This window comes from Desmodus rotundus, chromosome 3, assembly GCF_022682495.2.
Source record: "Desmodus rotundus isolate HL8 chromosome 3, HLdesRot8A.1, whole genome shotgun sequence".
In the NCBI taxonomy this organism is placed as follows: domain Eukaryota; kingdom Metazoa; phylum Chordata; class Mammalia; order Chiroptera; family Phyllostomidae; genus Desmodus; species Desmodus rotundus.
This window is the reverse complement of record NC_071389.1, coordinates 87,859,725-87,887,695: the sequence shown is the minus strand read 5'-3', so window position 1 is coordinate 87,887,695 and position 27,971 is coordinate 87,859,725. Positions and strand designations below refer to the sequence as shown.

The window sequence follows — 27,971 nt, the reverse complement described above, 5'->3', positions numbered from 1 at the left end:
GGAAACAGAGAGGTTTTGAAGTTCTGTGACTTGGAGAATACCGAAATAAGAAATGCAGAGAAAAAGCTGTTTGAGACAAATGAAGGCCTGTTGTGTTTGCTATGTCTGAGTTTGGGGTCTTCGGAAGACTCTCAGGTGCAATGATTGCTTAAGCACATGGGGGTGGGAAAGTATAAAGGAAATCATCCAAGAACCTCATGGTTCTCTGTTTATGTATACTTTATTTGGCTATATGGTGCAGACTTCAAAGCTTATATGCAAAAGGAAACACAGTAAAAGAATATATTGTTATGCACAATTATATACCAATGAAAACTACATTCAACACACACACATACATACACAAACCTCTCAAAGAAATTAAAAGGCTCAGTACAGACAAAAATATTTGGGACAATTGTCAGGCAAAAAGTTATTATCTTTGATATGGACAGATAGAAATCCTAAAGAAAATATTGACTATTCCAACTGAAAAAAGATGGAGATAGGAATTTACAACATAAAAAGATGTACATGCTCAGGAAATGTAAAAAAATATTCAAATTTATTAGGATTACAGTATTGAAAATTTAAATAACAATGAATGCTATTATTTTGTATACAAGCAGGCAAAACTGGAAAACATGGTTAGTTTTGGCAAGCATGTGGACAATAGGATATATCCATACATTGTGGGCTGCCATTTGAATTTTGATATAATTCTTTTCATGAGTCTCAAGGTTTTCATCTTAGATACTTATTTTGAGAAAATAAGCATAGATGAACATCAATATTTTTGTAAAATTTGTTTAATATGATTAAATATCAAGGGGTGCTGGTTAAATAAAGTCATATGGTATACCACTATATACTGATTAAATTAATACTTTGAGGAAAATTAACAATAAGAAACAATATTAATGTAAAAAGGGATGCAAACTTCATATATGGTATAAAAACAATTTGATATATTATGTACACATTCATATATTATATAATATTTATTATATAAGTATAAAATGTATATAAGTAATCATCTAATGTATATATGTTTAATTACTACATACATTTTTATAAATAGACAGGTTTTAGAGCAAAAGAAATGTTCTCATTTTACAAATGAACAAAGAAAATTTTAAACACTTTTAGGAAACTCTTTAATAAGGACTCTATTACCTGAATATGCATAACATTCTCACATTCAACATATGGTTGTATAACTTCCATTAGATCCGAAATTGTCCACAGTGGGCATAATTTCTGATTGTTCAGGAAGCAAGCCCATACAGTGGACTAATGACAGTCTATTTAATAAGTGATATTGGGAAAATTGGACAGATATGTGCAGAAAAATGAAACTAGACCACCTTCTTACACCATACAGAAGAATAAACTCAAAATGGTTCAGAGACTTAATTGTTAGACTCAAAATCATAAAAATCCTAGAAGAAAACATAGGCAGTAAAATCTTGGACATTGCTCACAGCAATACTGTTTCTGATACATCACCTCAAGCAAGGGAAACAAAGGAAAAATAACAAATCATCATAGATACTACAACAAACTAAAAATGTTTTGTCATTGCAAAGGAAATTATCAACAAAATAAAAAACAACCCACTGAATGGGAGAACATATTCGCTGATACATCTGGTAAGGGGTTAATATCCAAAATTTATAGAGAACTTATAAAACTCAACACTGAAAAAACAAACAACCCAATTAAAAAATGGGCAAAGTGCCTGAATAGAAAGTTCTCCAAAGGGGACATACAGATGGGCAACAGACATATGGAAAAAGGCTCAAAGTCACTAATCATCAGAAAAATGGACATTAAAACCATGAGATATCACTTCACACCTGTTAGAATGGCCATCATCAATAAATCAACAAACAACAAGAGCTGGTGAGGATGTGGAGAAAGGGGAACCCTTTTGCATGGTTGGTAGGAATGCAAATTGGTGCAGCCACTGTGTAAAGCAGTATGGAATTTCCTTAAAAAAATAAAAATGGAACCGGCTTATGACCCAGCAATTTCACTTCTGGGAATTTATCTGAAGAAACCCAAAACACTCATTTGAAAGAACCCCTGTGCACCCCAATGTTCATGGCAGCATTATTTACAGTAGCCAAGATTTGGAAGCAGCCCAAGTGTCCATCAGTAGATGAGTGGATAAAACAACTATGGGACATTTACAATGGAGTACTACTTTGTTGCAAAAAGGAAGAAACTTTTACCCTTTGCGATGGCATGGATGGACCTGGACAATATTATGCTAAGTGAAATAAGACAGTAAGAGAAAGATAAATACCATATGATTTTACTCATATGTGGAATCTAATGAACAAATTGAACTAACAAGGAAAATGGGGACAGGCTCATAGATGAAGCACAGGCTGACAGCTCTTGGGGGTGGGGTTGGGGGTAGACGGATTGAGCAAAAAAGAAAAAGGACTCATGGACATGGACAACAGTGTGGTGATTGTGAGGTGTGGGGGAGGAGGGTAGGTGGAGGTGAAGAGGGCATAAGGGGGATAAATGGTAATGGAAAAAACACATTAACAAACAGGTCTAAGATCTAATGTCTAGAATCTGTACATGGCAAGAGGAAGATTATCCAGGTGAACCTAATCTAATCACATACACCTTTAAAGCACAGGACTTTCTCAGGCTGGTAGCAGTAGAGAAGGCAGAAGGAAAAGTTGGAGAGATTCAAAGCATGAGAAGGATGCATCCTGCTCTTGGCTTAAAGGTAGAGGAGATCACATAGAAAGCATGAGAAGGAAATGAATGTTGCCAACAACCAGCAAACCTAAAAGAGAATCTCAAGATTCAGATGCAAATTGCAGCCCTGGGTGAGACATTGACTGTGACCTTCTAAGACATAAGGAGAGGAAGCAGTTGAGCCATGCTAGCCCAGATTTCTGACTTGCAAAAAATATGAGATAATAAATGGATATTAAGTCACTAGGTTTGTGGAAATTTGTCCCACCAGTAGTCAAAATGAATATATTGGTCAATGTTTAAAACTGTGTGTAAGTAGTTCTCAAGTAAGATAGAGGGATTACATGTATAGACTTTGAAGTTAAATAGAACTTGGGTCTCAATTTCAGATTTTTCACTGATTAACTGTCTGATTTGGGAGAAATTCTGTGATCTATTCAAGTCTCAATTTCTGAATCTGTCAAATGGAGTAAAGATAGTAACGATACCTTTTTTTTTAGCAGTTTTTTGTTTTATTTTATTTTACTTTGGTGTATGTATATATACAGCTTAATATAAATAAACTTATTAGAAAACACTAAAAATGGATTTTATTATTATTTTATAATTATTATTTCATCTAGTAACTATGCCCTGATAAACTAAAAGACTTAAAAAAGAATAATTTATTTAAACTCCAAATAAAAATGATTTTTTCCTTCCTTCTTCCATTCTCCTCCCTTTCTTATCTTGATTTTGTCCATGTTGACAGCATCAAGGAATTTTGTTTTAGACTCAAAGTAAGGAAGCTCTTCCAATGATTTACATGATCCTCATCTCAAAGACCAAAATGTCAGGCTTCTCCTAGAAGAGGCACCTGACCATTGACCGCCCCTGAAGAAAGTTAATTTTTGGTTTATGACTTTTGTTTGTCACAGTGTAGTGGGACAGGGTCAGCATTTACGGCGAAAGCATTGATGTTCAGAATGCGTGATCCACACAGACCTGGGCTGGGGAGAAGATGCTGGCCAGGTCCTTTACGGAGAAAAAGCTTGCAGACACGGAGGCTGTGTCCTAAAAATTTTACACTATGGAAATTTCAATTAAAAATGTCTACAAAAGCAATTCCAAAGAGCAGGGGCTGTCAGTATTCAAACCCTGGAGGGAGAGAAGAGGACAGGCAGCAAGGCTTTGGCTGCTCATAGTATATGACACATGTATACTTAAAATAAAAGATGTTGGGTCAACCTCTTTGTCAAAGCTGTGGCTCTACTGAGGCACTCAAAGCTCTAGCAGCATCTGGGACAGGATATTTGTCACAAGACTCTGAGTGTAGACTTTCCATTGAAGTGAGGGGTCATCAAGTCAATGACTTAAGAGGCATAAAGCTGAAGTAATACTTGCTTATGTGATATCTCTGTTTATTTAGGAAGTAGTTGTTAAACTCTGTTTCAGGCACTGTGTTAGATGTTATAGGAGACACAAAAGTGAACAAGACACATTGTCTGCAGGGAGTTTCCAATCTAGACCATGGTTCTCTAATGGGGATGTTTTGCTGCCCAAAGGGACATTTGGCAATGTCCAGAGACATTTTTGGTTATCACAACTGGAGACGGTGTGGGGAAGTGGAAGTTACTATGACATCTAGTGGGGAGAGGCCACGGATGCTGCTAAACATCCTACAAAACACAGCTCTGCCCTTACAACAGTGAATTATCCAATCCAAAATGTCAGTGGTGCTGAGGCTGAGAAACTCTGATATGAAACAAGTCATGAAAAATGTGAAAAAAGTATCTCAGGGGGAAGTGCTGGGTGCAGGCAGAGAAGAGAACTCTCTAGTGTCAAGGTTTTATGTTGAAACATTAGTAGGAGGTGCATGGGAGTTTCTTTGAAAACTTGATTGCAGAAACATAGCTAATGGCAGAGAATCTTACCTGGATGATGGTAGGAAAGCAGATCAGACACAGCTGCTACTTACAAATTGCATCCCTGTGGTGTGGCCGATAGTAGAGTTCTACTTCATGTTTATATATTGAATTAAAACTGGGAGCATAAAACAGCTACGAGCATCCTTCTTAGTATTATTTCTTCTTCCCCACTTGTCAGGTCTTATATAAGCTCCTGGATTTCTGCAGTGTAAGCTTACATATCCTATGAAATGAAAATCTGTAATACTTTTTTTTGTACTTTTTGTTTTTACCCTAGGAAGCATTTTTAATAAAATTGATTCTTGCCCTATGGACTGTGATCTTGATCTCTTAAAAGAAGACCAGGAATTACATAACAAGGTAAAATGAAGGCATGGAGGTTGGCGTTGAAAGGATCATGAAAACTGCAGTCTCTGATTATTAACTATGATTTTAAAAAATATCTTCCCAGGTAGAAGGTAATTTGGTCTTCAAAGGAGGTTTTGAAGTGTGGGACATGCTAAAGCAGCTGATGTTTATGAAATCAGTAATGCCAATAAATTTTTATTACATCCGAATCAGACTTTGTAAGCTGTGGAAGACGTTAGTTAAATTAATCAGTCTACATTCCTTTTTCCACCTTGGGCAGGGTGATGAGAACATGTGCTGATTGTACTGTTTTATTTGGCATAATCAAGGCTTCCACGAAGCCTGTCCAGAAACTGTCGTGATAAATGTATATGAATTACATCAACTGGGCTCCCAAATGTTGGTTAAATTAATTTTACTGGTATTACTGGATCCAGTTTTTAGATACCTTTTTCCAAACTCTATATCTACATAGATCATGTGACTTTGAGTTCTAAGTATTTAGAAAATTTAGCTTGGATAGAAAATTAAATTAAAGGACTCCCCCTCATCCTTGCCCTTTCCAAGACAGGTGATCTGAATCACTATCTTAATTCTCCACTATTCTGACTAAATAAACATATGTGTATAAAGACAACTATTGTGCCATTATATTTAAAGTAAGCTTTGTTTTCATTGTAAAATAGTGAATCACCATCTGACCAAATAAATGACTGTGTTTTTAATGTCCAGGTAAGCATGTGTAGCATTTCCAATTGTGTTTGTTTCTACCCTGTGGTCTATATTAAAGAAGAAAGCATAGGAATAAAAAATTTCATAAGATTTGTAACAGGAAAGATAATATTTACTGAGTGCTAGAAAATTACTAGGTGCCAGAAAATGTTCTCAGTCCTCTGCATCAAATGATTCATCTTATTCTCACAGCCTAATGGCATAGATTCTACTATTATCATCATTTCCCCTATTTTACAATGACAAAAATAAGATGTGGGAGATGGAGTAAGTTAGCCAAAATAACTTCGTCAGTAAGTGCATAGATGAGATTTGGACCAGACCTTCTGTTTCTAGAGCTCATATTTGTATCCACCATGAAATAATACTTTGAACAAGTTGTATATTTTCCCTTTGGGCCAGTGTGTCTTCTATTTCCTGAGTCTTATAACATTAATTTAAGGGCTAGGATATGGAAACAAAGGACCATTTGCTGGGAAGAAAAAGTTTATATCGTTTATACATATTATGTATTATATACTTTTATATATACTCTTTGGGAAACTAAAGAAAGAATATTTCCATGAAACTTCTAAGATATTGTGGATCTAATATTAGCCTTTTAAATATTTTCTCTTTGTAAAATTTTTGGGGTTGCAAGGAAGGCTAAAGTAGGTAAGGTGAGAAAGGATACAAATACCCAAGAAACCTAAAATTATATTTTCTGAGTTCACATGTTTAATTAAAGAGTTCCATTTTTATTTTATTTTTAACAATATCCAACATATTCAAAAAATTGTGTCAATTGCTTGGGAGAGCAAACTCTTCCCTAGGGGGTCAAGCTCTGGGGGAAGGTGGCTTAAGCCTGAATTCTTTAGGAAACAGCTTGTGTGTGCTGGGAATGTGTCTCAGTAGGATCGTTGTGTGACGACAGAGCCAAAACACGCCCGAGGTACAAGCGGCTGAGTGCTGTGGACTAGGAGGGTTATAATTCTTCCTAAATCTAAATCTGAGACTCCCTATTTCAGTTCAGGTGTTTTCCTGTTTTTCGTCTCCTGTGTTAGGTATTGATTTGGATCTTCAATTGACATTAAATTTCTAACCTAGACCATTCACAGGGTGGCTGTGGAAAAATAGAATTAATGTTGAACTGCACATGTAAAGCATCAGTTTTTCAAATAACAGGTGACCTGAGAACAATTGAAATTTGTGGCCCCAAATGGCAGAAATGCTAGTTGTTCTCCAGAGGACAGAAACAGAGGCCAGGGTGTTACTTGAGGGTTTTTTTCAGGTAAATCCTGAGCCGTCCAGCCAGGGATACCTCTGGGCACTGCTAATACAAAGCCTGTCCTGAAAAATTCTTTGGTAAGCACATGAGACATGAATTAAAGAAAGAAGAAATAGTATTTTTGCTGGATGGTCTCAGGATTTAGGCTGGATTTAATTTGGAGTTATGATATTTTTTTGGATGATAATAACAGCACTGATGGAATTGAACATGATGTCATATTTATTTGCTTTGATACTTCACGTGCACCTGGTGTTTGTTGTTGTTATCTATGATTTGCATTTCTGTGATCTTATTAACACAAGCCTCTTAGCAGAGTACCTTCACCCCAGACCTTCCTCCTATGCCTTTTTAAAAAAATAGTGCACATTACTTGGGCAGGCATTAAAGCTTCTATGCTGCTCACTTCTGATCTTCCCAGGGCAGTTCAAAAGCATTAGTAATCCTTGGGATTCAGCCCTTTATTCACTGTTTCCTCCTTCTAAGGCTCTCTCTTTTGATGAAAGAATCCCCTTGCTCTTCATCTGGCCAGATGGGCAGATGAACAGTGCTCCTCAGAGCCCTGCACAAAGACCCTGTTCCAAGGCTGAGGGAAAAGTGCTTCTGCTAAGTGGAGCTCAACTGTTCTAATGCTTTCCACTGCCCTGTCGCGGCCCTGTGAACTGCAAGTTTCCTTCTCCACACACAGTCTTCCCTCTCACAGGCTCCATCACTGTCACTCTTCTCCATTACCTGATCAGGCCATGGGAAGAATAATGGCTAGGGGAAAAAAACAAACAAAACAAAAAACTCTAAACAGAAAGGTAGGGACCTTGGGCTTTGTTTCCTACCACGTAACACAATTAAATAGGCTTATCATGTCATGGGGTGCACGACTTTGACATTAAATATAGTTTGTCTTCTTATAATGTTTTATATTTAACAGCTTCATAAAAATGTTGTAATAATTGCACAAGAAAGGATGTTAAATGTTTTGTTGATCACTTGTGCTGTACAACACATTTTGCCAGATGCTACTTATATCCTTAATATTCTAAAGCATTTTAAATTCTATGCTCCCCACTCCCAGAAATATTTTGTATGTATTATCTGTTTGCCTTCATAAAAATCCTATCATCTCTGTAGAAAAAAGTACTATCTTTGTTTTCAGATTAAAAAAAGAAAACTTAAATTTAAGAAGGCTTGACTGCATGTCTTCTGATCATCACGTATGGCCCTTTTTACTACAACAGTATATACTTCAGTTTTCAAAAATTTAAAAATATTCCTTGGCTCTCATTTTGTGTTGTGCTTGAAAAAGTGCTAATTGTGTTTTGTTTTGTTTTGTTTTTTACCAATTTTGTATAAGAATGGCAGTCTTCATAAACCAAATTTTTAGTACGTGAACTTTAAAATTATAGTCTGAATCTTATCAACTTACATTTAAATATTTCCTATTGATTTTTGCAATGAGTCAGAGTGTGAACAGCTATGCACATAGTACATAAAATATGACACTTCAGGACAAATTTGCACCGCCAATTTCTCTTTTAAAGTGTAGGTATTCATCTTTCTAAAAATCTTACTATTGAAAGACTCTTTTTAAAATTTTAAATTTTTTTAGTATATAGGTCTATTTTATTAAATTTATTAGGGTGACATTGGTCAATATATGGTGACAAAGGATGGTTGAACTTTGGGTGGGGAGCAAACAATGCAATATACAGATCATGTATCATGGGAATGTACACTTGAAACCTACTGCATTTTGCTGTGTAGAATGTGAACCCATGTTTTTGGCCCAAATTTTCAGGAAAAAAAAATCTTTCATTTTAATTTCTTAACTCAATTATTTATTTATTTATATTTAGATACTTGTTTTTTGTATTATAGAGGAGTTTTAGCATTTATTTTTGAACATATTATAGTACAAGAAATTTTAGGTAACAAACACATAAGCATGAATAAAAAAATTCAAAACATTTATATAGCTACCATTAGTACTACCCATGTATAATGCTCATCTTTACTTTTCTCTGAAAGATTTGGGCAAAAAAAGTGAGCATTACATACTGCACAATATGATATATTTTCTTATTAACAGAATCTGTTTTTTTCTTAATGTATTTTATTGATTGTGCTATTACAGTTGTCCCATTTTCCCCCTTTTATCCCCCTCTAACCTGCACACCCTCTCCCACCCGCATCCCCCCCCTTTAGTTCATGTCCATGGGTTGTACATATAAGTTCTTTGGCGTCAGCATTTCCTATACTATTCTTAACCTCCCCCTGTCTATTTTCTACCTACCATTTATGCTACTTATTCTCTGTGCCTTTTCCTCCTCTCTCCCTCTTCTACTCCCCCACTGATAACCCTGCATGTGATCTCCATTTCTGTGATTTTGTTCCTGTTCTAATTGTTTGCTTAGTTTGTTTTTGTTTTTTTAGGTTCAGTTGTTAATAGCTGTGAGTTTGGTGTTCATTTTACTGTTCATATTTTTGATCTTCTTTTTCCTAGATAAGTCCCTTTAACATTTCATATAATAAAGGGTGAACTCCTTTAACTTGACCTTATCTGGGAAGCACTTTATCTGCCCTCCCATTCTAAATAATAGCTTTGCGGATAGAGTAATCTTGGGTGTAGGTCCTTGCCTTTCATAACTTGGAATACTTCTTTCCAGCCCCTTGCCTGCAAGGTTTCTTTTGAGAAATCAGCTGATAGCCTTATCAGAACTCTTTTTTAGGTAACTTTCTCTTTTTCTCTTGTTGCCTTTAAGATCCTCTCCTTATCTTTAATCTTGGCTAATGTAATTATGATGTGCCTTGGTGTGTTCCTCCTTGGGTCTAACTTCTTTGGGACTCACTGAGCTTCTTGGACTTCCTGAAAGTGTATTTCCTTGATCAGATTGGGGAAGTTCTCCTTCATTATTTTTTCAAATAAGTTTCAACTTCTTGGTCTTCCTCTTCTTCTTTTGGCACTCCTATGATTTGGATGTGGGAACGTTTTAAGATGTCCCAGAGGTTCCTAAGCCTCTCCTCCTATTTTTGAATTCTTGTTTCTTCATTCTGTTCTAGTTGAATGTTTATTTCTTGCTTCTGCTCCATACTGTTGATTTGAGTCCTGGTTTCCTTCCGGACACTGTTGGTTCACTGTAGATTTTTCTTTATTTCACGTAATGCAACCTTCATTGCTGCCCGAGTCTCTTTTATGCTGTTGAAGTACCCAGTGAGTTCCTGGAACATCTTGATAACCAGTGTTTTGAACTGTGCACCTGATAGGTTGGCTATCTCTTTGTCGCTTAGTTGTATTTTTTCTGGGCTTTGAAGTGTTCTTTCATTTGGGCCTTTTTTTTTTTTTTTTTTTTTTGGTCTGGGCGTACCTGTTATGTAGTATGGAGGGGAGCCTTAGGTGTTTACCAGGGAGGGGCAAGTTGCTGCTTGTGATAATGTATGTGGGGCAGGGGTCTGAGAGGGAACAGTGCCACTTGCTCCATTCTCCGCTGGCTTTTAGTCACTTCCTTGGCTACCCACAATCAAATTGGGTCCTTCTGGTGCTCATTCCTGGGAGGGTGGGCTTGTGTACATTCTAGGACCCTGTAGTTCTCTCCAATGAACTCTCCTGTGAGGCTGGGAGTTTCTCCCGCTGCCTCCTCATCCTCCTCAGGTTTTTTCAGTCAGAGATTTCGAGGCCTTTTTTCTCCTGCACTGGAACCCTGGGTTGTGCAGTCTATCTTGCTCCCTAGTTGTTCCTCCCAGTTTATCTGTACACAAATGTGGGACTGCCCAGTCTGCAGTCTGCTCGCCTGGTCTGCCAGCCACTACCTTGTCATGAGTCCTCTGTGCCCAGCTTCCCGTCTCTGCCCCTCCTACTGGTCTGGATGAATGTTTCTTCTTTATCTCTTTGGTTGTTGGACTTCCATACAGTTTGATTTTCTGTCAGTTCTGATTGTTTTTTGTTTTTAAATTGTTGTTGTCCTTCTTTTGGTTGTGTGAGGAGGCGTGATGTGTCTACCTGCGCCTCCATCTTGGCCTGAAGTCCTGAATCTGTTTTTTTCAATGATGATTTTATTTGGCTCTAAGATACAAACCCACCTTACAGTTGTAATGGATCTATTATCTATCTTTTAAATATTGATGATTTCTTAGTTAAAGCATTGTTTTTAGGTATAGATTCAAGATACTAGTTTATGGTTGGCAGATTATTTTAATTCCTCCACATGAACAGGCTCATACTCACTGGTACTCATGTTTCCCTGCACATATTTCTTCCTTTTTGGATTTAAAACTCTTAATTTTTTGTGTTTTTGTTTCCCTGTGGGCTCATTTCTTTGGAGAAGAACTAGTTTCCATGATTTTATGTCTTCTAAATTATTCATTTGAAGGAATTTTTAGCACATTAACTTAGAAATTCTTTAAAGGAAATCCAAAGAGTCATAAAATTTTTCCTATTTTTAGAATTCATAGGTGTTTTTCTTTGTGGCTAAACAACTGGCTAGAGATAGAATTTACTGTTCTTATTTTAGTATAAGTACTTAATAAATAACCGCTGATAGCTATTTACTATGTGCTTTTACCATTTTAGATGCTATAAAAGATACAGAAATATATTACATTCCATATCCACCATGAATTTAGTGGAAAATCAAAATATATATTAACAGATTAGGTACAAGCAACAGGCACTGAAGAAGGTGCTGTCATCCTACCTTCCAGGCCCAGCAGAGAGAGCCACATACTGTGCATCATTAATAGCTTGAACAGGTTGACCAGAACCAGTCACAAGCAGTGTATGACAAAGACCTACACCAGAGACTTGGCAGAGCTACCTAATACATAAGAACAAACACAAAAAAACCCAGCCAAAATGGGAAGACAAAGAAACAGATCCCAAAGGGAAGAACAAGAAAATTCTCCAGAAGAGCTAGATGAAATGGAAACAAGCAATTTATCAGATAGTTTAAAATAATGCTTGTAAGGACAATCAATAGCATGAACAAAGACATAGAAACCATAAAAAAGACCAGTCATAAATACAGAATGCAATATCTGAAATAAATAACATACTGGAAGGAATAAACAGCAGGTTAAATGGAGCAGAGGATTGAATCAGTGATATGGAAGACAAGATAGGAAAAAGCACTCAGGCAGAGCAGAAAAAAAAATTGTTTTTAAATGAGGAGAGCTTAAGAAATGTTTTGGACAACATGAAGCATAACAACATCCATATCACGGGAATACTGGGTGGACAAGGAGCAAGCAAAGAATCAAGAACATATTTGAAGAACTAATGACTGAAAACTTCCCTAATCTGGTGAAGGAAAAAGACACACAAGTCCATGAAGCTCAGATAATCCCAAACAAGTTTGCCCCAAAGAGGCCTACACTGAGACATGTCATAATAAAAATGACAAGGTTTAAAGACGAGGAGAGAATCCTAAAAGCTGCAAAAGAAAAGCAGGTGGTTATAAACAAGGGAGCATCAATTAGACTGTCATCTGATTTCTCAACAGAAATATTTCAGGCTAGAAGGGAGAGGTATGAAATATTCAAGGTGATGAAAAGTAAGGACCTACAACCAAGGCTACTTTACTGAGCAAGGCTACCATTTAAAAGCAGAGGAGAAATAAGGAGCTCCCCAGATAAGAAAAAGCTAACGGAGTTTGTTAACACCAAACCAGTACTGCAACAAATGTTAAAGAGCTTACTTTAAGAAGAATAGGAAGAAAGAGAGATGGGAAAAAAAAGAACAGAGGAGAATATTCTAACAATAAAATGGCACTAAATATGTATCTATCAATAATCACTTTAAATGTAAATGGCTTATATGCTCCAACAAAAAGACACAGGGTAGCTGCATGGATAAGAAGACAGGACACATATATATGCTACTTCCAAGAGACCCACCTCAGATCGAAAGATATACACAAACTAAAAGTAAAAGAATGGAAAAAGATATTTCAAGCAAATGGAAAGGGAAAAAAAGTCTGAGGTAGCGCTTATATCCAACAAAATAGACTTTAAAACCAAAGCTATAGTAAGAGACAAAGAAGGGCACTATATAATGATAAGGGAACAATCCAACAGGAGGATATAATCATATAAACATTTATGCACTCAACATTGGAACACCTAAATATGTTAAGTAAATCTTGAGGGACATAAAAGGAGAGATTGAGAGGAATACAGTCATAGTCAGAGATTTTAATACCCCTTTGACTTCAATGGATAGATCTTCCATACAGAAAATCAACAAGGAGACAGTGGCCTTAAGTGACTCAATACATCAAATGGATTAAATTGATATCTTCAGAGCATTTTGCCACAAAGCAGCAGAATATACATAGTTTTTGGTGCACATGGAATGTTTTCTAGGATAGAAAACATGTTAGGACAAAAATGGTAATGGAAAAAAATACAATGAAGATTAAATAAAAAAATAAAAAACACTAAAACTTTTTACTCATATATTTAATGCAATACAACTAAACCTAAGTATAAAAAAATAAGTTTCCTTCTTTCTTACTGCACAGTATTCTATTGTGTAAATGTACCACAGATTTTTGATCCACTTATTTACTGATGGGCACTTAGGCTGTTTCCAGCACTTGGCTATTGTAAATTGTGCTGCTATGGACATTGGGGTGCATAGGTTCTTTTGAATTGGTATTTCAGGATTCTTGGGTATAATTCCAGCAGGGGAATTGCTAGGTCAAAAGGCAGTTGCATTTTCAGTTTTTTCAGGATATTCCATTCTGTTTTCCACACTGGCTGCACCAGTCTGCATTCCCACCAACAGTGTACTAGGGTTCAATTTTTATCACAACCTTGCCAGCACTTATTGTTTGCTGATTTGATTATGATAGCTACTCTGACTAGTGTGAAGTTATATCTCATTGTGGTTTCAATTTGCCTCTCTCTGATGGCTAGTGATGCTGAGCATCCTTTCATATGTCTCTGGACCCTCTGTATGTCCTCCTTGGAGAAGTGTCTGTTCAGGTCCTTTGACCATTTTTTAATTGGATTGTTTGTCTTCCTGGAGTGGAGTTGTGTGAGTTCTTTATATATTTTGGAGATCAAACCCTTGTTGAAAGTATCATTTGTACATATATGTTCCCATGTGGTTGGTTCTCTTTTCATTTTGCTGATGTTTTCTTTAGTTGTGCAGAAGCTTGTTGATTTGAGGTAGTCCCATTTGCTTATTCTTTCCTTTTTGTCCCTTGCTCTAGGGCACATATTGGTAAAAATATTGATGTGTGGAATATCCGAGATTTTCCTGCCTATGTTCTTCTCTGGAACTTCTATGGTGTCACGACTTATCTAGAGAGCATTATGCTAAGGGAAATAAGGCAGGTGGTGGAAGACAAATACCATATGATCTCACCTTTAAGTGGAACCTAATCAATAAAACAAACAAGCAAGCAAAATATAACCAGAGACATTGAAATAAAGAACAAAATGATGGTAATGAGAGGGGAAATGGAAGGGGATAACAGGGGGGAAAGAGGAAAGGTCCTCAAGAAACATGTATAAAGGACACATAGACAAAGCCAAGGGGGGTTAGGAATGAGGGTGGGAAGTGGGATGGGTGGGATGGAGGGGAGTGGTGGGGGAAAATGGAGACAACTGTACCTGAACAATAATAAAAAATAGTAATTAAAATATTAAGTCTCAATAAAATTATGAAGATTGAAATCATATCATGCATCTTCTCTGACCACAGTGCTATGAAACTAAAAATCAATCACAGGAAGAACACCAAAATACATGCAAGACATGGAAGCAAAATAATGTTATTAAACAATGAATGGGTCTACAACAAATCAAGGAAGAAATCAAAAGGTACCTTGAAACAAATGAAAATGAGGTCACACCAATCCAAAGTCTGTGGGACACTGGGAAAGCAATCTTAAGAGGAAAATTCATAGCATTAGTGGCCTGTCTCAAAAAACAAGAAAAAGCTCAAATAAACAATCTGACTTTACACTTAAAGGAACTTGAAAAAGAACAAACAATGCCCAAAGTGAGAAGTGAGAAGGTAGGAAATAATAAAGATCAGGGCAGAAAATGAATGATTTAGAGTTATATATATATATATATATATATATATATATATATATATATATATATATAAGATCAATGAATCCAAGAGGTGGTTCTTTGAAAAGATGAACAAGATTGACAAACCTTCAACCAGACTCATCAAGAAAAAAGACGGAGGACCCAAATAAATAAAATGAGAAATGAAAGGGGAGAAATAACAACTGACACCAAAGAAATACAAAGGATTGTAACAAAATATTATGAACAATTATACTCCAACAAACAGGACAACCATGACAAAAATGGATAAATTGCTAGAAACATAAAATCTTCCAAAATTATGTAAGGAAGAATCAAAGAATCTGAATAAACAGATTACACCTAGTGAAATTGAAGCGGTATTAAAAAAACTCCCAACAAACAAAATCCGGTGCCCATTTATGATAACAACTCTCTGAAAAGAGTGAATAGAGGGAACATACCTAAACATAATAATAGCCATATATGACAAACCCACTGCCAGCATCATAGTCAATGGGCAAAAACTCCAAGTGTTCCCCTTGAGATCAGGAACAAGAGAGAGAGATATCTGCTTTCACCTCTCTTATTCAACATAGTGCTGGGAATCCTAGCCACAGCAAACAGACAGGAAAAAGAAATAAGGGTCATCAAATTGGAAAGGAAGACATCAAACTGTTATTATCTGCAGATGACATGATAGTGTACATAGAGAACCCCAAAGATTCCATCAAGAAATTACTAGAACTGATAAATGAATTCAGCAAAGTGGCAGGATACAAAACTAATATTCAGAAATCAGTTGCATTTTTATATGACAATAACAAACTAAGAGAAAAAGAAATTAAGAAAACAATCCCATTAACAATTGCTTTACAAATAAAAAATCACCTAGGAATAAACCTAACCAAGGATGTAAAAGATTTGTACTTGGAAAATTATAAGACACTGAAGAAAGAAACTGAAGAAGATACAAATAAGTGGAAGTAAATTCTATGTTCATGGATAGGAAGAATTAACATCCATTTTACCCAAAACATTCTATAAATTCAACTCAATTACTATCAAGATTCCAATGACATACTTCACAGAACTAGAACAAATATTTCAAAAATGTGTATGGAACCACAAAAGGCCCTACATAGCAACAGCAATCCTGAGAAAGAAGAACAAATTTGGAGGAATCACAGTACCTAATATGAAACTATACTATAAGGCCATAGTAATCAAAACAGCATGGTAATGGCATTAAAAACAAACACCTAGATCAGTGGAACAGAATAGAAAACTCAGAAATAAACTGGCACCGTTATAGGCAATTAATATTTGACAGAGGAAGCAAGAGCATACAATGGGCTAAAGACAATTTATTCACTAAATTGTGTTGGGATAATTGGACAGATATGTATGGAAAAACGAAACTAGACCACTTTCTTACACCATACACAAGAAAAAACTCAAAATGGATCAAAGACTTAACTGTTAGGCCCAAAACATAAAAATAGTAGAAGAAAATATAGGCAGCAAAATCTTAGACATTGCTCATAGCAATATTTTATCAGATATATCTCCCCAGGCAAGGGAAATAAGCAAAAATAAATGAGTGGGACTACATCAAACTAAGAAGGTTTGCACTACAAAAGAAATCATCAACAAGATGAAAAGACAACCAGAGACATTAAATTAAGAACAAACTGACAGTAACCAGAGGGGAGGTGGGAGGGGATAATGGGGGGAAAAGGGTGAAGAGTTTTCAGGAACAACTATAAAGGACACATGGACAAAACCAAGGCAGAGTAGAATCAGGAGATGGAGGTGGGGATGGCTGGGATGGGGGGCAGTGGAAAAGGCAGACAACTTTACTTGAACAATGGTAAAAAAAAAAAAAAAGATGAAAAGACAACCCACTGAATGGGAGAACATATTTGCTGATATATCAGATAAAGATTTCATATCCAAAACTTATAAAGAAGTTATAAAACTCAACACCAAACCAAAAGAACAAATAATCCAATTACAAAATGGTCAAAGGAACTGAAGGCACTTTTCTAAAGAGGACATACAGATGGCCAATAAACATAGGAAAAAAAGTTCAACATGATAATAATCAGAAAAATGCAAATTAAAAACATGATGAGATATCATCTCACACCTGTCAGAATGACTATCATCAATAAATCAACAAACAACAAATGCTGGTGAGGATGTGGAGAAAGGGGAACATTTTTGCACTATTAGTTAGGAATGCAGATTGGTGCAGCCACTGTGGAAAGCAGTATGGAGTTACCTCAAAAAATTAAAAATGGATCTGTATTTTGACCCAACTACCCCACTTCTGGAAATATATCTGAAGGGACCCAAAACACTAATTTAAAAGAACATAAGCATTCTTATATACATTGCAGCATTATTTTCAATGACCAAGATATGAAAGCAGCCCAAGTGTCTTTCAGTAGATGAGTGGATAAAACAACTCTGGGGTATTTACAGAATGGAATACTACTCAGCCATAAAAGAGGAGAAAATTTTACCCTTTGTGATAGTATAGATGGATCTGGAGAACATTATGCTAAGTGAATTAAGCCAGTCAGAGAACAACAAATACCATATTATTTCACTCATGAGTGGAATCTAATGAACAAACTGAACTAACCAGGGAAATAGAGACAGACTCACAGATGGAGAGCAGGATGATAGATAAGGCTGGGGGGAAGTTAGGGGGTGGAGATATTGTGTAAAAAGGAAAAGGGACTCATGGATATGGACAACAGTGTGGTGATGGCTAGGGGAAGGGGGTATAAGGGGACTAAATGGTAATGGAAAAATGCAATAAAGATTAAATTTAAAATGTTAAAAAAATAAATAAGTATCTTCGAATTGCAAAAACATATAATAACAGATTAACCAAATAATGATTTAATGCTCTATCATGAAAACCCTATACTTAAAAATATTGGGAGCTTTGGTGGGTAACACAAATATACAGTATAATTTTTGGTAGCAATTTCAAATTTCTATCAAGTGAGATTGAATAAAGTATCTAAATAACTCCTGAAGAAATGCCATCAAATTTAAAATTTAAGTAATTCCAAAAGCATGTTTTAGCAGTCTAAAATGCTACACAAATCAAATGTACTTAGTTGGATTAATTCAAATCTCTCATATTTTTAAAAGAATTTTAGCAATCTTTAATTTAATCTAGAATTTTAATTATTAATTGAAAATATGAACACTGACTTTGTTTCTGAGAAAACACCAAGTGGGGGATGACATGGGTGCTATGGTAGGTCCCTGAGGCCCCAGGTCCCTGGAGCCCTGGAATGGGAGGCCACAGAGGCTTCCATGAAGAATTTGGCAGCTGGCATGCAGACCTGAGGTGGTAGCCTGGGTTGAGACTGAAGGCCAAGGCCACAGAGTTCTTAGAGGCAAGGCTGAGGATGAGGATTGGACCCCTGTCACCAAGTGGGGCCACCTGGTCAAGGATATGAAGATCAAGTCCCTGGAGGAGATCTCTCTTCTCCCTGCCCATCAAGAAACCTGAGATCATTGACTTTTTTCTTGGGGGCATCCCTCAAGGACAAGGTTGTGAAGATTATGCAATTTTAAAAGCAGACCCATGCAGGCCAGAATACCTGGTTCAAGGCATTTGTCACTATCAGAGACTACAATGGATGTGTCATTCTGGGTGTTAAGTGCTCCAAGGAGGTAGCCATTGTCATTTTGGGGCCAATCATCCTGGCCAACACCTCTATTGTATTTGTGCAACAAGGTTACCAGGGATGAGGTTACCAGGAATAAGATCAGCAAGCCTCTCACCATCCCTTGCAAGGTGACCAAACACCATGGCTCTGTGCTGGTGTGCCACATCCCTTTTCTCAGGGCCACTGGCATCGACTCTGCCCCTGTGCCCAAGAAAATGCTGCTGATGGCTACTACAGACAACTGCTGCCCCTCAGCCAGGGGTGATGCACTGCCATGCTGGGCAACTTTCCCAAGGCCACTTTTGATGCCATCTCCAAGACCTATAGCTGTTTCACCTCTGACCTGTGGAAAGAGATCGTCTTCACCGAATACCTCCTATCAGGAATTCACCGCCCATCTTATGAAGACCTACACCAGAGTTTCTGTGCAGAGAGCTCAGGCTTCAGCTGTGGCCATCACATAATTTTATACAAGAAAAATAAAGTGAATTAAGTTTGTTTAAAAAATACTAACACTAAAACTTTGATTTAAAATACCCTTATTGGTACAGGAGCTACAGAGCTAAGAAATATGAAAAGAACCATAAGAAAAGGTGCTTTAAATTGATGACTATCATAGCTGGATTTTTTTCTGAAGGTAATTAAATCAATTAATTTCATAATAAAAATGAGTTGAGTTCACGTAGAGATTTGATGACACATCTACTTCCCCTGAGTTTCACGCTAAGTTTTTCTGATTACTCTAACTTGTAATGCAAAGCAACATTTTGCAATTTCAAAATATTTCATCTACATTGTTGTCAAAAACCATGTGTGAACTGATATCAAGGAATTCCAGGCAACTATGCTTTTACTAATGTTAATTAAAAACATTGGAGAAGAGCATAAAAAAAGGAAAGAAGAGTTTTAACACAATGATCTTATAAATACAAGTCATAACCTAATTTTCTTCTGTAGGCTAGTAATTTTCAAGTGACGTTTTGCAGTAGCATTTTGTAATAAAATCTCATAGGAGACCTCAATATATAAACAAATGAAAGTTGAACAGTTTTGGTGGAAGAGGGAAGAAAAGCTCAGTCAGGTTATTTGCTCCCTTCCCCTCTGTCCACCATAGCAGTACTGCTAAGAATGCCTTGTTGAATTATAGGGCTGAGTTTCTCCAATGGGACAATGTGTTTTCTGGGCACATCAACATCAGCCACACAATTTTCTCAAGTTCTAATGAATTAGCTCCACAGACATTGTATGGTTCTGAGCTTAAATTTGTGTTTTTGAGAGTCACAGACTATAGAACTCAGGAACTTGGGTGAGTACTAGAATGAAGTGCCTTGCTGAAGCAGAGAGAAGAGGTCAACCTTCAATTCTCTGGCTCCTGTGTTCCTGAAATCCAACTGTCTTCTTGCCTTCTCCTTAGGCTCGTAGTTCAAACCTTCCTTCAAATTTCTTTTTGCTGGAAACTAGTTAAAGCTGCAATTCCTTTATTTGCAATCAATAGTCCTAACTTAATACAAATACCATGATCATATTTTTTTCTAACATTTGTAGAAGCTGTTTCATGTGACATAATACAAACATGTACAGGACAGTTCGCCCTGGTTGACACGAAAATTCAGTGAGAGAATCTAGACTGTAAAGCAATAATTTCAATGCAAAAAACACAGTTAACTATGTTTCTGTTTGATCAATGATTCCATAAGTCGTTCTGCGGTAGGTGTCGCCCAAACTAGGTAAACTTTTATCTGCTGTCTGCTAAAATACTTTATATTTTCCCATTTATTTAATTTCACCAATAAGGGAGAGAGACTGACTGATCATTCTGTGAAAGGAAAAACAACTGCTTGGAGAACTGGAGAAATTAAAGATTATTCACAGGATATATCTTACTTGGAGGAACTGGAAAAACACAGATTTTCAGTTTGGTGAGTAACTAGATGATATCTATTTTAAAATTTACATTTATTGAATTCAACAAGTCTTTCTATTCTTTCTATTCTTTTATTCTTTCTATTCATTCTATTCTTTTATTATTCATTTATTCAGAAAGTATTGATTATATACCTATTATGGGCTATAAAATTTGTGTCCTGACTTGGGAAAAGTTCATAGTCTGATAAAGTATATGGATATTAAAAACATTAATATGATTTTATAATATTATTTTTAATGAAAAGATCACTACACTAACATGTGGAGAAAATGATAGCTAAATTGTTTAGGAATAGAGAAAAGTTTTCAGCAAAAGTTTGAGCCATATCTTGGAGGGAAGACCACAGTGGAAAAATGGTGAGAATTTGGTGTGGACAGTATCTGGAGGTGAAATTGAAAAGGATGGCTGGAGTTTACATAGGCTATAAACCTTAGTTCACTTGGGAATCTAAACAGATCATAGTATTGCTCTCTTTACCTGGTGGTATGTATACAGGTATATTTGTCTATGCCAGCATGCATATAACAAATATGAAAAAATATGTAAAAGACTGAGCAATGGAGATTCTCAGAAGTAATGGTTATAGGATTTTGCAGTGGTGGGACTCATCAAATGTAGGGGAAAGAACAACAGTGAGTAACATGTGGAGTAACCTAGGAAAGGAGAAGAGATGGAGTAGCTAGTCACAGTCATCTGTTCCAAACCTCTGCCCACCTAAAGATTCATTCCCTGAATGGTTTTCCCACTGGCTATTTATCTGCCTTATGACTTGCTTCCCAAAGAGTTTTCTCTTACTCTTCCATCCTACAACCATCACTGGGAAGACATGGTATCAGCTGAAGTTTTCTTTATCCAGTCACATTTTCTGCAATTCCTACTGGTTTTCACTTATATTTAAAAGTCTGAATATTTTCATCAATGCTTCCTGTAGCAGCTGAGGTGTGGCATGCAGACTAAAAGTGAGTTCTTCTCTGGGTCAAGAGATGCATACTTGTGCTTAAGGAATATCAGGTGGGAAGGGGATCCCAGGCGCCTCAAAGACAAGAATATGCATACCCATTCTAAAAAAGAAATTATATATAATTAATGTAATATTTAAGAAAGAAAAAGACAAAGTCCTTCTTCTTAAGAAACTCGTAGTTTGTGATCATTTTTAGGGGAAGGATGACAAATACACATTCAATTTCATTCAGTGAAATAACAAGAGCTGATACAAGGTACTGACTATGGTGTGCAGATGAGACAGATGGATGTGCTAAATTCTTGACTCCTGCTTGAGATTCACCTGAATGCAGAAGCAGCTCAGTTAAGGTCTCAAGCTCCCAGCTCCTCCTTTTGTCTTTGTTGCCTCTCCACATTTTCTCTGATGACTTAGGTCTCTATTGGCCTACCTCGGTTGGGATGACATTTCAGAGTGTAGGGTATGCAATTTCACATATCATTATTATTTTATACTTAGAAATAAAGGCTTAAGAGTTTCCAAGGATCTCAGAGCTTCAGTTTCAGATAGATCCTTTAAAGTGCAACTTTGAGGCATTACTCTTTTAGTAAGCACTTCTTCATTCTCAAAGTCAAGAATAGGAACTGGCAAATTCCTATTCCTATTCCAGGCCAAATTATGTCTTTTGTTTGTTTTAGTAAAAAGAGTTTAATTGGAACTCAGACACATTCACTTGGTTATATATTGCCTTTGGCTATTTTTCCCAGAATGGCAGAATTGAATAGTTAAGACAAAGACAATATGGCCCACAAAGCCTAGAATATCTAATGTCTAGCTTTTTACCAATAAGTTTGCTCACCATTGCTCTACACAGACTTAGGTGCTTCCCTGTTCTCTCATGACACTCACTTACATTATTTATAAAATATTTTTATGCTTGTCTCCTTCACCAGGCCAGGTTCTTAATTGTTTCAGTTTTCTTGCTTCATGACGAATCACCAAAGGCTTAGTGGCTTGAAACAACCATGTTATTTGCTCAAAATTCTATGGATTGGGTATTCAGGCAGTACACATCATGGAAAGTTTGTCTGTGCTCCATCAGAGGCTACAGCTAAGGTGGCTCAAATAGCTAGGATCTGGCTGAGATGCCTTAATTGGGACCATGTATCTGGGGCCTCAGGTTTGCTCTCAATTAAAAACCTCACTTTTCCACATGGGCTTCTCTCCACTGATGCTTGGGCTTCCTCACAGTATGGTGCCTGGGTTCCAAGCAGCATTCTTGCAAGCCCAGAGGGTGGAAACTGCAGGTATTTTTAATTAAATATTTTTTATTGTTGTTCAATTACACTTGTCCCCATTTCTCCCCATTACTTTCCCTGTCCTATCCACCTCCACCTCCCACATTCAATCCTCCTTCCCCCAACCCATTTTCTTTGTCCATGGGTTCTTTATACATGTTCCTTGACTTGACCCTTCTCCTTTTCCCTGTTACCCCCCAATCACCTCCCCTCTGGTCACTGTCAGTTTGTTCTTTATTTCCATGTCTCTGGTTCTATTTTTCTCTCTTGTTTGTTTTATTGATTATATTCCACTTACAGGTGAGATCATATGGTATTTGTCTTTTACTGCTGTCTTCTTTCACTAAGCATAATGCTCTCCAGTTCCATTCATGCTGTTGTAAAGTGTAGGAGTTCCTCCTTTCTTACTGCTGCATAGTATTCCATCGTGTAAATGTACCACAGGTTTTTGATCCACTCATTTACTGATAGGCACTTAGGCTGTTTAAAGCACTTGGCTATTGTAAATTCTGCTGCTATTAACACTGGGGTGCCTAGATTCTTTTGAATTGGTATTTCAGGATTCTTGGGTATAATTCCAGCAGGGGAATTGCTAGGTCAAAAGGCAGTTCCATTTTTAGTTTTTCAGGAAATTCCATACTGTTTTCCACAGTGGCTGCACCAGTCTGCATTCCCACTAACAGTGTACTAGGGTTCAATTTTCATCAAACCTTGCCAGCACTTATTGTTCGTTGATTTGTTTATGATGGCCATTCTGGCCGGTGTGAAGTTGTATCTCATTGTGGTTTCAATTTGCCTCTCTCTGATGGCTAGTGATGCTGAGCATCCTTTCATATGTCTCTGGGCCTTCTGTATGTCTTCCTTGGAAAAGTGTCTGTTCAGGTCCTTTGCCCATTTTTTAATTGGGTTGTTTATCTTCCTGGAGTGGAGTTGTGTGAGTTCTTTATATATTTTGGAGATCAAACCCTTGTAGAAAGTATCATTTGTACATATATGTTCGTTCCCATGTGGTTGGTTCTCTTTTCATTTTGCTGATGTTTTCTTTAGTTGTGCAGAAGCTTGTTGATTTGATGTAGTCCTATTTGTTTATTCTTTCCTTTTTTTCCCTTGCTCTAGGGACAAAATATTGAAAATATTGCTGTGAAAATATTGATGTGTGGAATATCTGAGATTTTCCTGCCTATGTTTGCCTCTAGAACTTTTATTGTGTTGTAACTTGTATTTAAGTCTTTTATCCATCTTGAATTTATTTTTCTATATAGTGTAAGTTGGTGGTTGAGTTTCATTTTTTTACATGTAGCTGTCCAGGTGTACCAACATCATTTCTTGAAGAGTCTATTTTTACTCCATTTTATACTTCTTCCCCCTTTGTGGAATATTAATTGACCATGGAGACATGGATTTACATCTGGGCTCTCTATTCTGTTCCACTGATCTTTGTGTCTATTCTTATGCCACTACCAGACTGTTTTGATTACTATGGTCTTGTAATATAGTTTGATACCAGGTATTTTGATTCCTCCTACTTTATTTTTCTTTCTCGAAATTGCTGAGGCTGTTAAGGGTCATTTATGGTTCTATGTAAATTTTTGAAATGTTTGTTCTATATCTGTGAAATATGTCATTGATATTTTAATAGGGATTGTGTTGAATATATAAATTGCTTTGGATAATATGAACATTTTGATGATGTCAATTCTTCCAATCCATGAACACAGTATATGCTTACATTTATTTGTATCTTCCTTAATTTCTTTCTTCATTGTTGTGTAGTTTTCTGAGTACATGTGTTTTACCTCCTTGGCTAGGTTTATTCCAAGGTACTTTATTTTTCTTGTTGCTATAGCAAATGGGATTTTTTCCCCTGATTTCTGTTTCTGATATTTTATTGTTGATGTACAAAAATACCTTCAATTGCTGAATATTGACTTTGTATCCTGCTGTTATGCCAATTTCACTTATTAGGTCAAGTAGTTTTTCATGGAGCCTATAGGGCTTTCTTGTACACTATCATGTCATCTGCAAACCATGACAGTTTTACTGCCTCCTTTCCAAATTATTTTAAAGTCAAGACTTCAAAGTTACACAGTGACTTCCACCATATTCTGTTCGTCAAAACAAGTCACAGGGTCTGACAGAAGAGAAACAGACTCTAACTCTTGATGCCAGGGCAGAAAGGTGACATTGCATATAAGCATGTTAGGATGAAATATGTTGGGGGAATCTTTGGAAACAACCTACGGAGTTTTGCTTTCTTCATTTTTGCATAGTTTCTAGCATAGGGTTTAACAAATATTTTTCAGCTAAAACAAACAAGCTAAAAGAAATGAAAGACTGTAGACTTTGAAGATAAACCTAAGAATGAATTCCAGTTTTGCCACTGCTCTGTAACTTTGAACAATTTGTTTAAACTCTCTGAGGCTGTTTTATTCTGTATCAAACTGAAATAATAATGCCTGTATTGTAGATTTTATGTTTGTTATAAAAGTTGGGAAATAATGTATATAAGGTAGCCTATACAGTGACTGGAAGATATAGATTTTTAATAAAGGCAACCAATATTATTAATATTAATAATAATAATACATTTTGAGGAAAATGTCTTTTCCAAATGTTAAAATAAAGGGCATAGGTGACCCAAGAATGATTTCTCACTTTCAAATCTGCCTTTCTCTCTGTTCTTTAAAGACACTAAGCTCTTTATCACATAAAGTCTTTCACTCTTGGTGCCTCCTTCTTCTGGAATATTCTATCAATTCTCACTGGTGTGGTTGGTCACACACATTGCAGGTTGTAGCCTCATTTTTACCTCCAATGAGTCCTTTTCTAACCTGCATGAAGTAGTACCCATCCCTTTCTGGTTATTTACTTTCTTATCACCCTGTTTGTTTCTTTTAAAGTACTTGTCACAATTTAAATTAATCTTTTGTGTTTATTGGGTTGGCCAAAAAGTTTGTTTAGTTTTTTCTGTAAAATAAAAGACGCAGTTTTCATTTTTACCAATAACTTTATTGATTTGGATACTTTTAGTATGTTGGCTATCTTCCGCATGGTATAACGTTGATTGTTCTCAGTTAGTGTCTCAATTTGATCACCATCAACTTGAACTGGTCCACCTGAATGTGGAGTGTCATCTGGTGAGATACCTCCAGCATAAAACTTCGCAAACCACTTTGATACGTTCCATAAGTCACAGTACCTTCTCCATACACTGCACCAATCTTTTTTTGTTGTTTCAGTTGTGTTTTTACCTTTCTTAAAATAATAAAGCATAATATGCTGCAAATGTTGCATATTTTCTTCCATATTCAATATTAAAATGGCTACACAAAAATTCACCAATTTTGATAAGTTTTGTTAATGCATGCTGATATAACAGCTGTCTACAATACAATCTAATAAAATTGTTTCAAATGAAATTAAAATTAACTAAATGCTACAAGATCCGTCTTACAGAAAAAGAAACAAACAAAATTTTGGCTAACCCAATATTTATTTATTTGCCTATCTCTCTTTTCTCTCATTAAATAGAATCTGTATGCAGGCAAGAGTCTTGCATGTTCCCTCCTGGGTCTCTGAGACCTAGCTATAGCATCCTAATTTATAATAGGCAATCAGCAAATATTTACTGAATAAATAAATAAATAAAAGGATGAATGAGAGGTCATTCATCCCATCACTTTCTCTCTCTTTCTCTCTCAACTTTCAACCTATGTATTTATTTCCAATCTCTTTCTTCTCTTGAGATTGTTACCATTAAAATAAGGTAACATGAGATAATTAACCACAACAAACATTTCTTTTTAAACCTGATTTGAGGATCTTGGGGGTGGATGCTGAGACCTCTATAAACTTGTGTTTTAAATGGTCTGACATACAATCTGAACAATTTCCTTGATGTTTTATTAGAGCTGGCAAATCATTTATTGAGGCAGCCTTTACCTAAATCCTCCCCAACTTCCCATAAAATGCTTTTAACACAGAATACTATACTTCCTATCTTCAAAGATATATATATTGGGTTGGCCAAAAAGTTCATTTTTTTCCCCCATAATACGGCTTAGTATCACTTAGTTGTCTTTAACTTCATTCAAAACAATGTTGTCAGATTGTACTGACAGCTGTCACATCAGCATGCATTAAAAAAGCTTATTGGAATTGGTGAATATTTGTGTAGCCATTTTAATATTGAAGATGGAAGAAAATACACAGCATTTTCAGTGTATTATGTTTTATTATTTCAAGGAAGGTAAAAACATAACAGAAACATACAAGAAAAGATTGTGCAGTGTACGGAGAAGGCACTGTGATTGATTGAACTTGTCGAAAGTGGTTTTCGAAGTTTCGTGCTGGAGATTTCTCACCAGGCAGTGCTCCATGGTCGGGTAGACTAGTTGAAGTTGATGGTGATCAAATGGAGACAATAATTGAGAGCAATCAATGTTATATCATGTGGCAGATGGCTGACATACTCAAAGTATCCAAATCAATAAATTTATTGTTGAAAATGAAAACCATGTCTTTTATTTTATGAGACAATATACAGAGTTTTTGGCCAAATATATATATATATATGTATATATATATATATATATATATATATATATATATATATATATATATATATATATACTTGTATTAAAAGTATGTGCTCCAGTGTAGCAAGCTTAAATGTATGCATTTTCTCTCCCTCTCTCTCTCTCTCCCTCTCTTATTATATGGTCTATCTCACACCTTGGCCCTGCCCCCATCCATGCCTCAACTGAACTTGCTGATAATGTATAAATTTGGTAAACTGCTAAAATTTCAATAAGTCACAGATTCTAATTTTTTAAAAAATGTATAGGACCTTTAGCTAATTGATTGTATGTTTATCTCAATTGTAGCTACCAATAATTTTTTTTTAATTTCCTAAATATAATTCTAGGACTGTTACATTTTCTCAACCAGAAGTACCCAACCTAATCCCTTCACCTTTTTAACCCAGCACCCTGCCCCCTTCCCTTCTGGTAGCTGTCAGTCTGTTCTCTGTATCTATAAGTCTGTTTCTATTTTGTTGGTTTATTTTGTTCACTAGATTTCACAAAGGTGAAGGGATTAAGGAAGAAAAA

General features: G+C 36.1%; 1 protein-coding gene across 1 annotated transcript in view; it reads left to right on the top strand.

Moving 5' to 3' along the window:
• Positions 1–27,971, top strand: part of LOC123478907 (uncharacterized) — a 256,478-nt gene that overhangs the window by 81,300 nt on the left and 147,207 nt on the right. Inside the window, exons 5-7 of the mRNA XM_053919712.1 lie at positions 4,892–4,970; positions 20,490–20,614; positions 24,161–24,168. Coding sequence (XP_053775687.1) covers positions 4,892–4,970; positions 20,490–20,614; positions 24,161–24,168 — 212 coding nt within the window. The remainder of the gene's footprint in view (positions 1–4,891; positions 4,971–20,489; positions 20,615–24,160; positions 24,169–27,971) is intronic.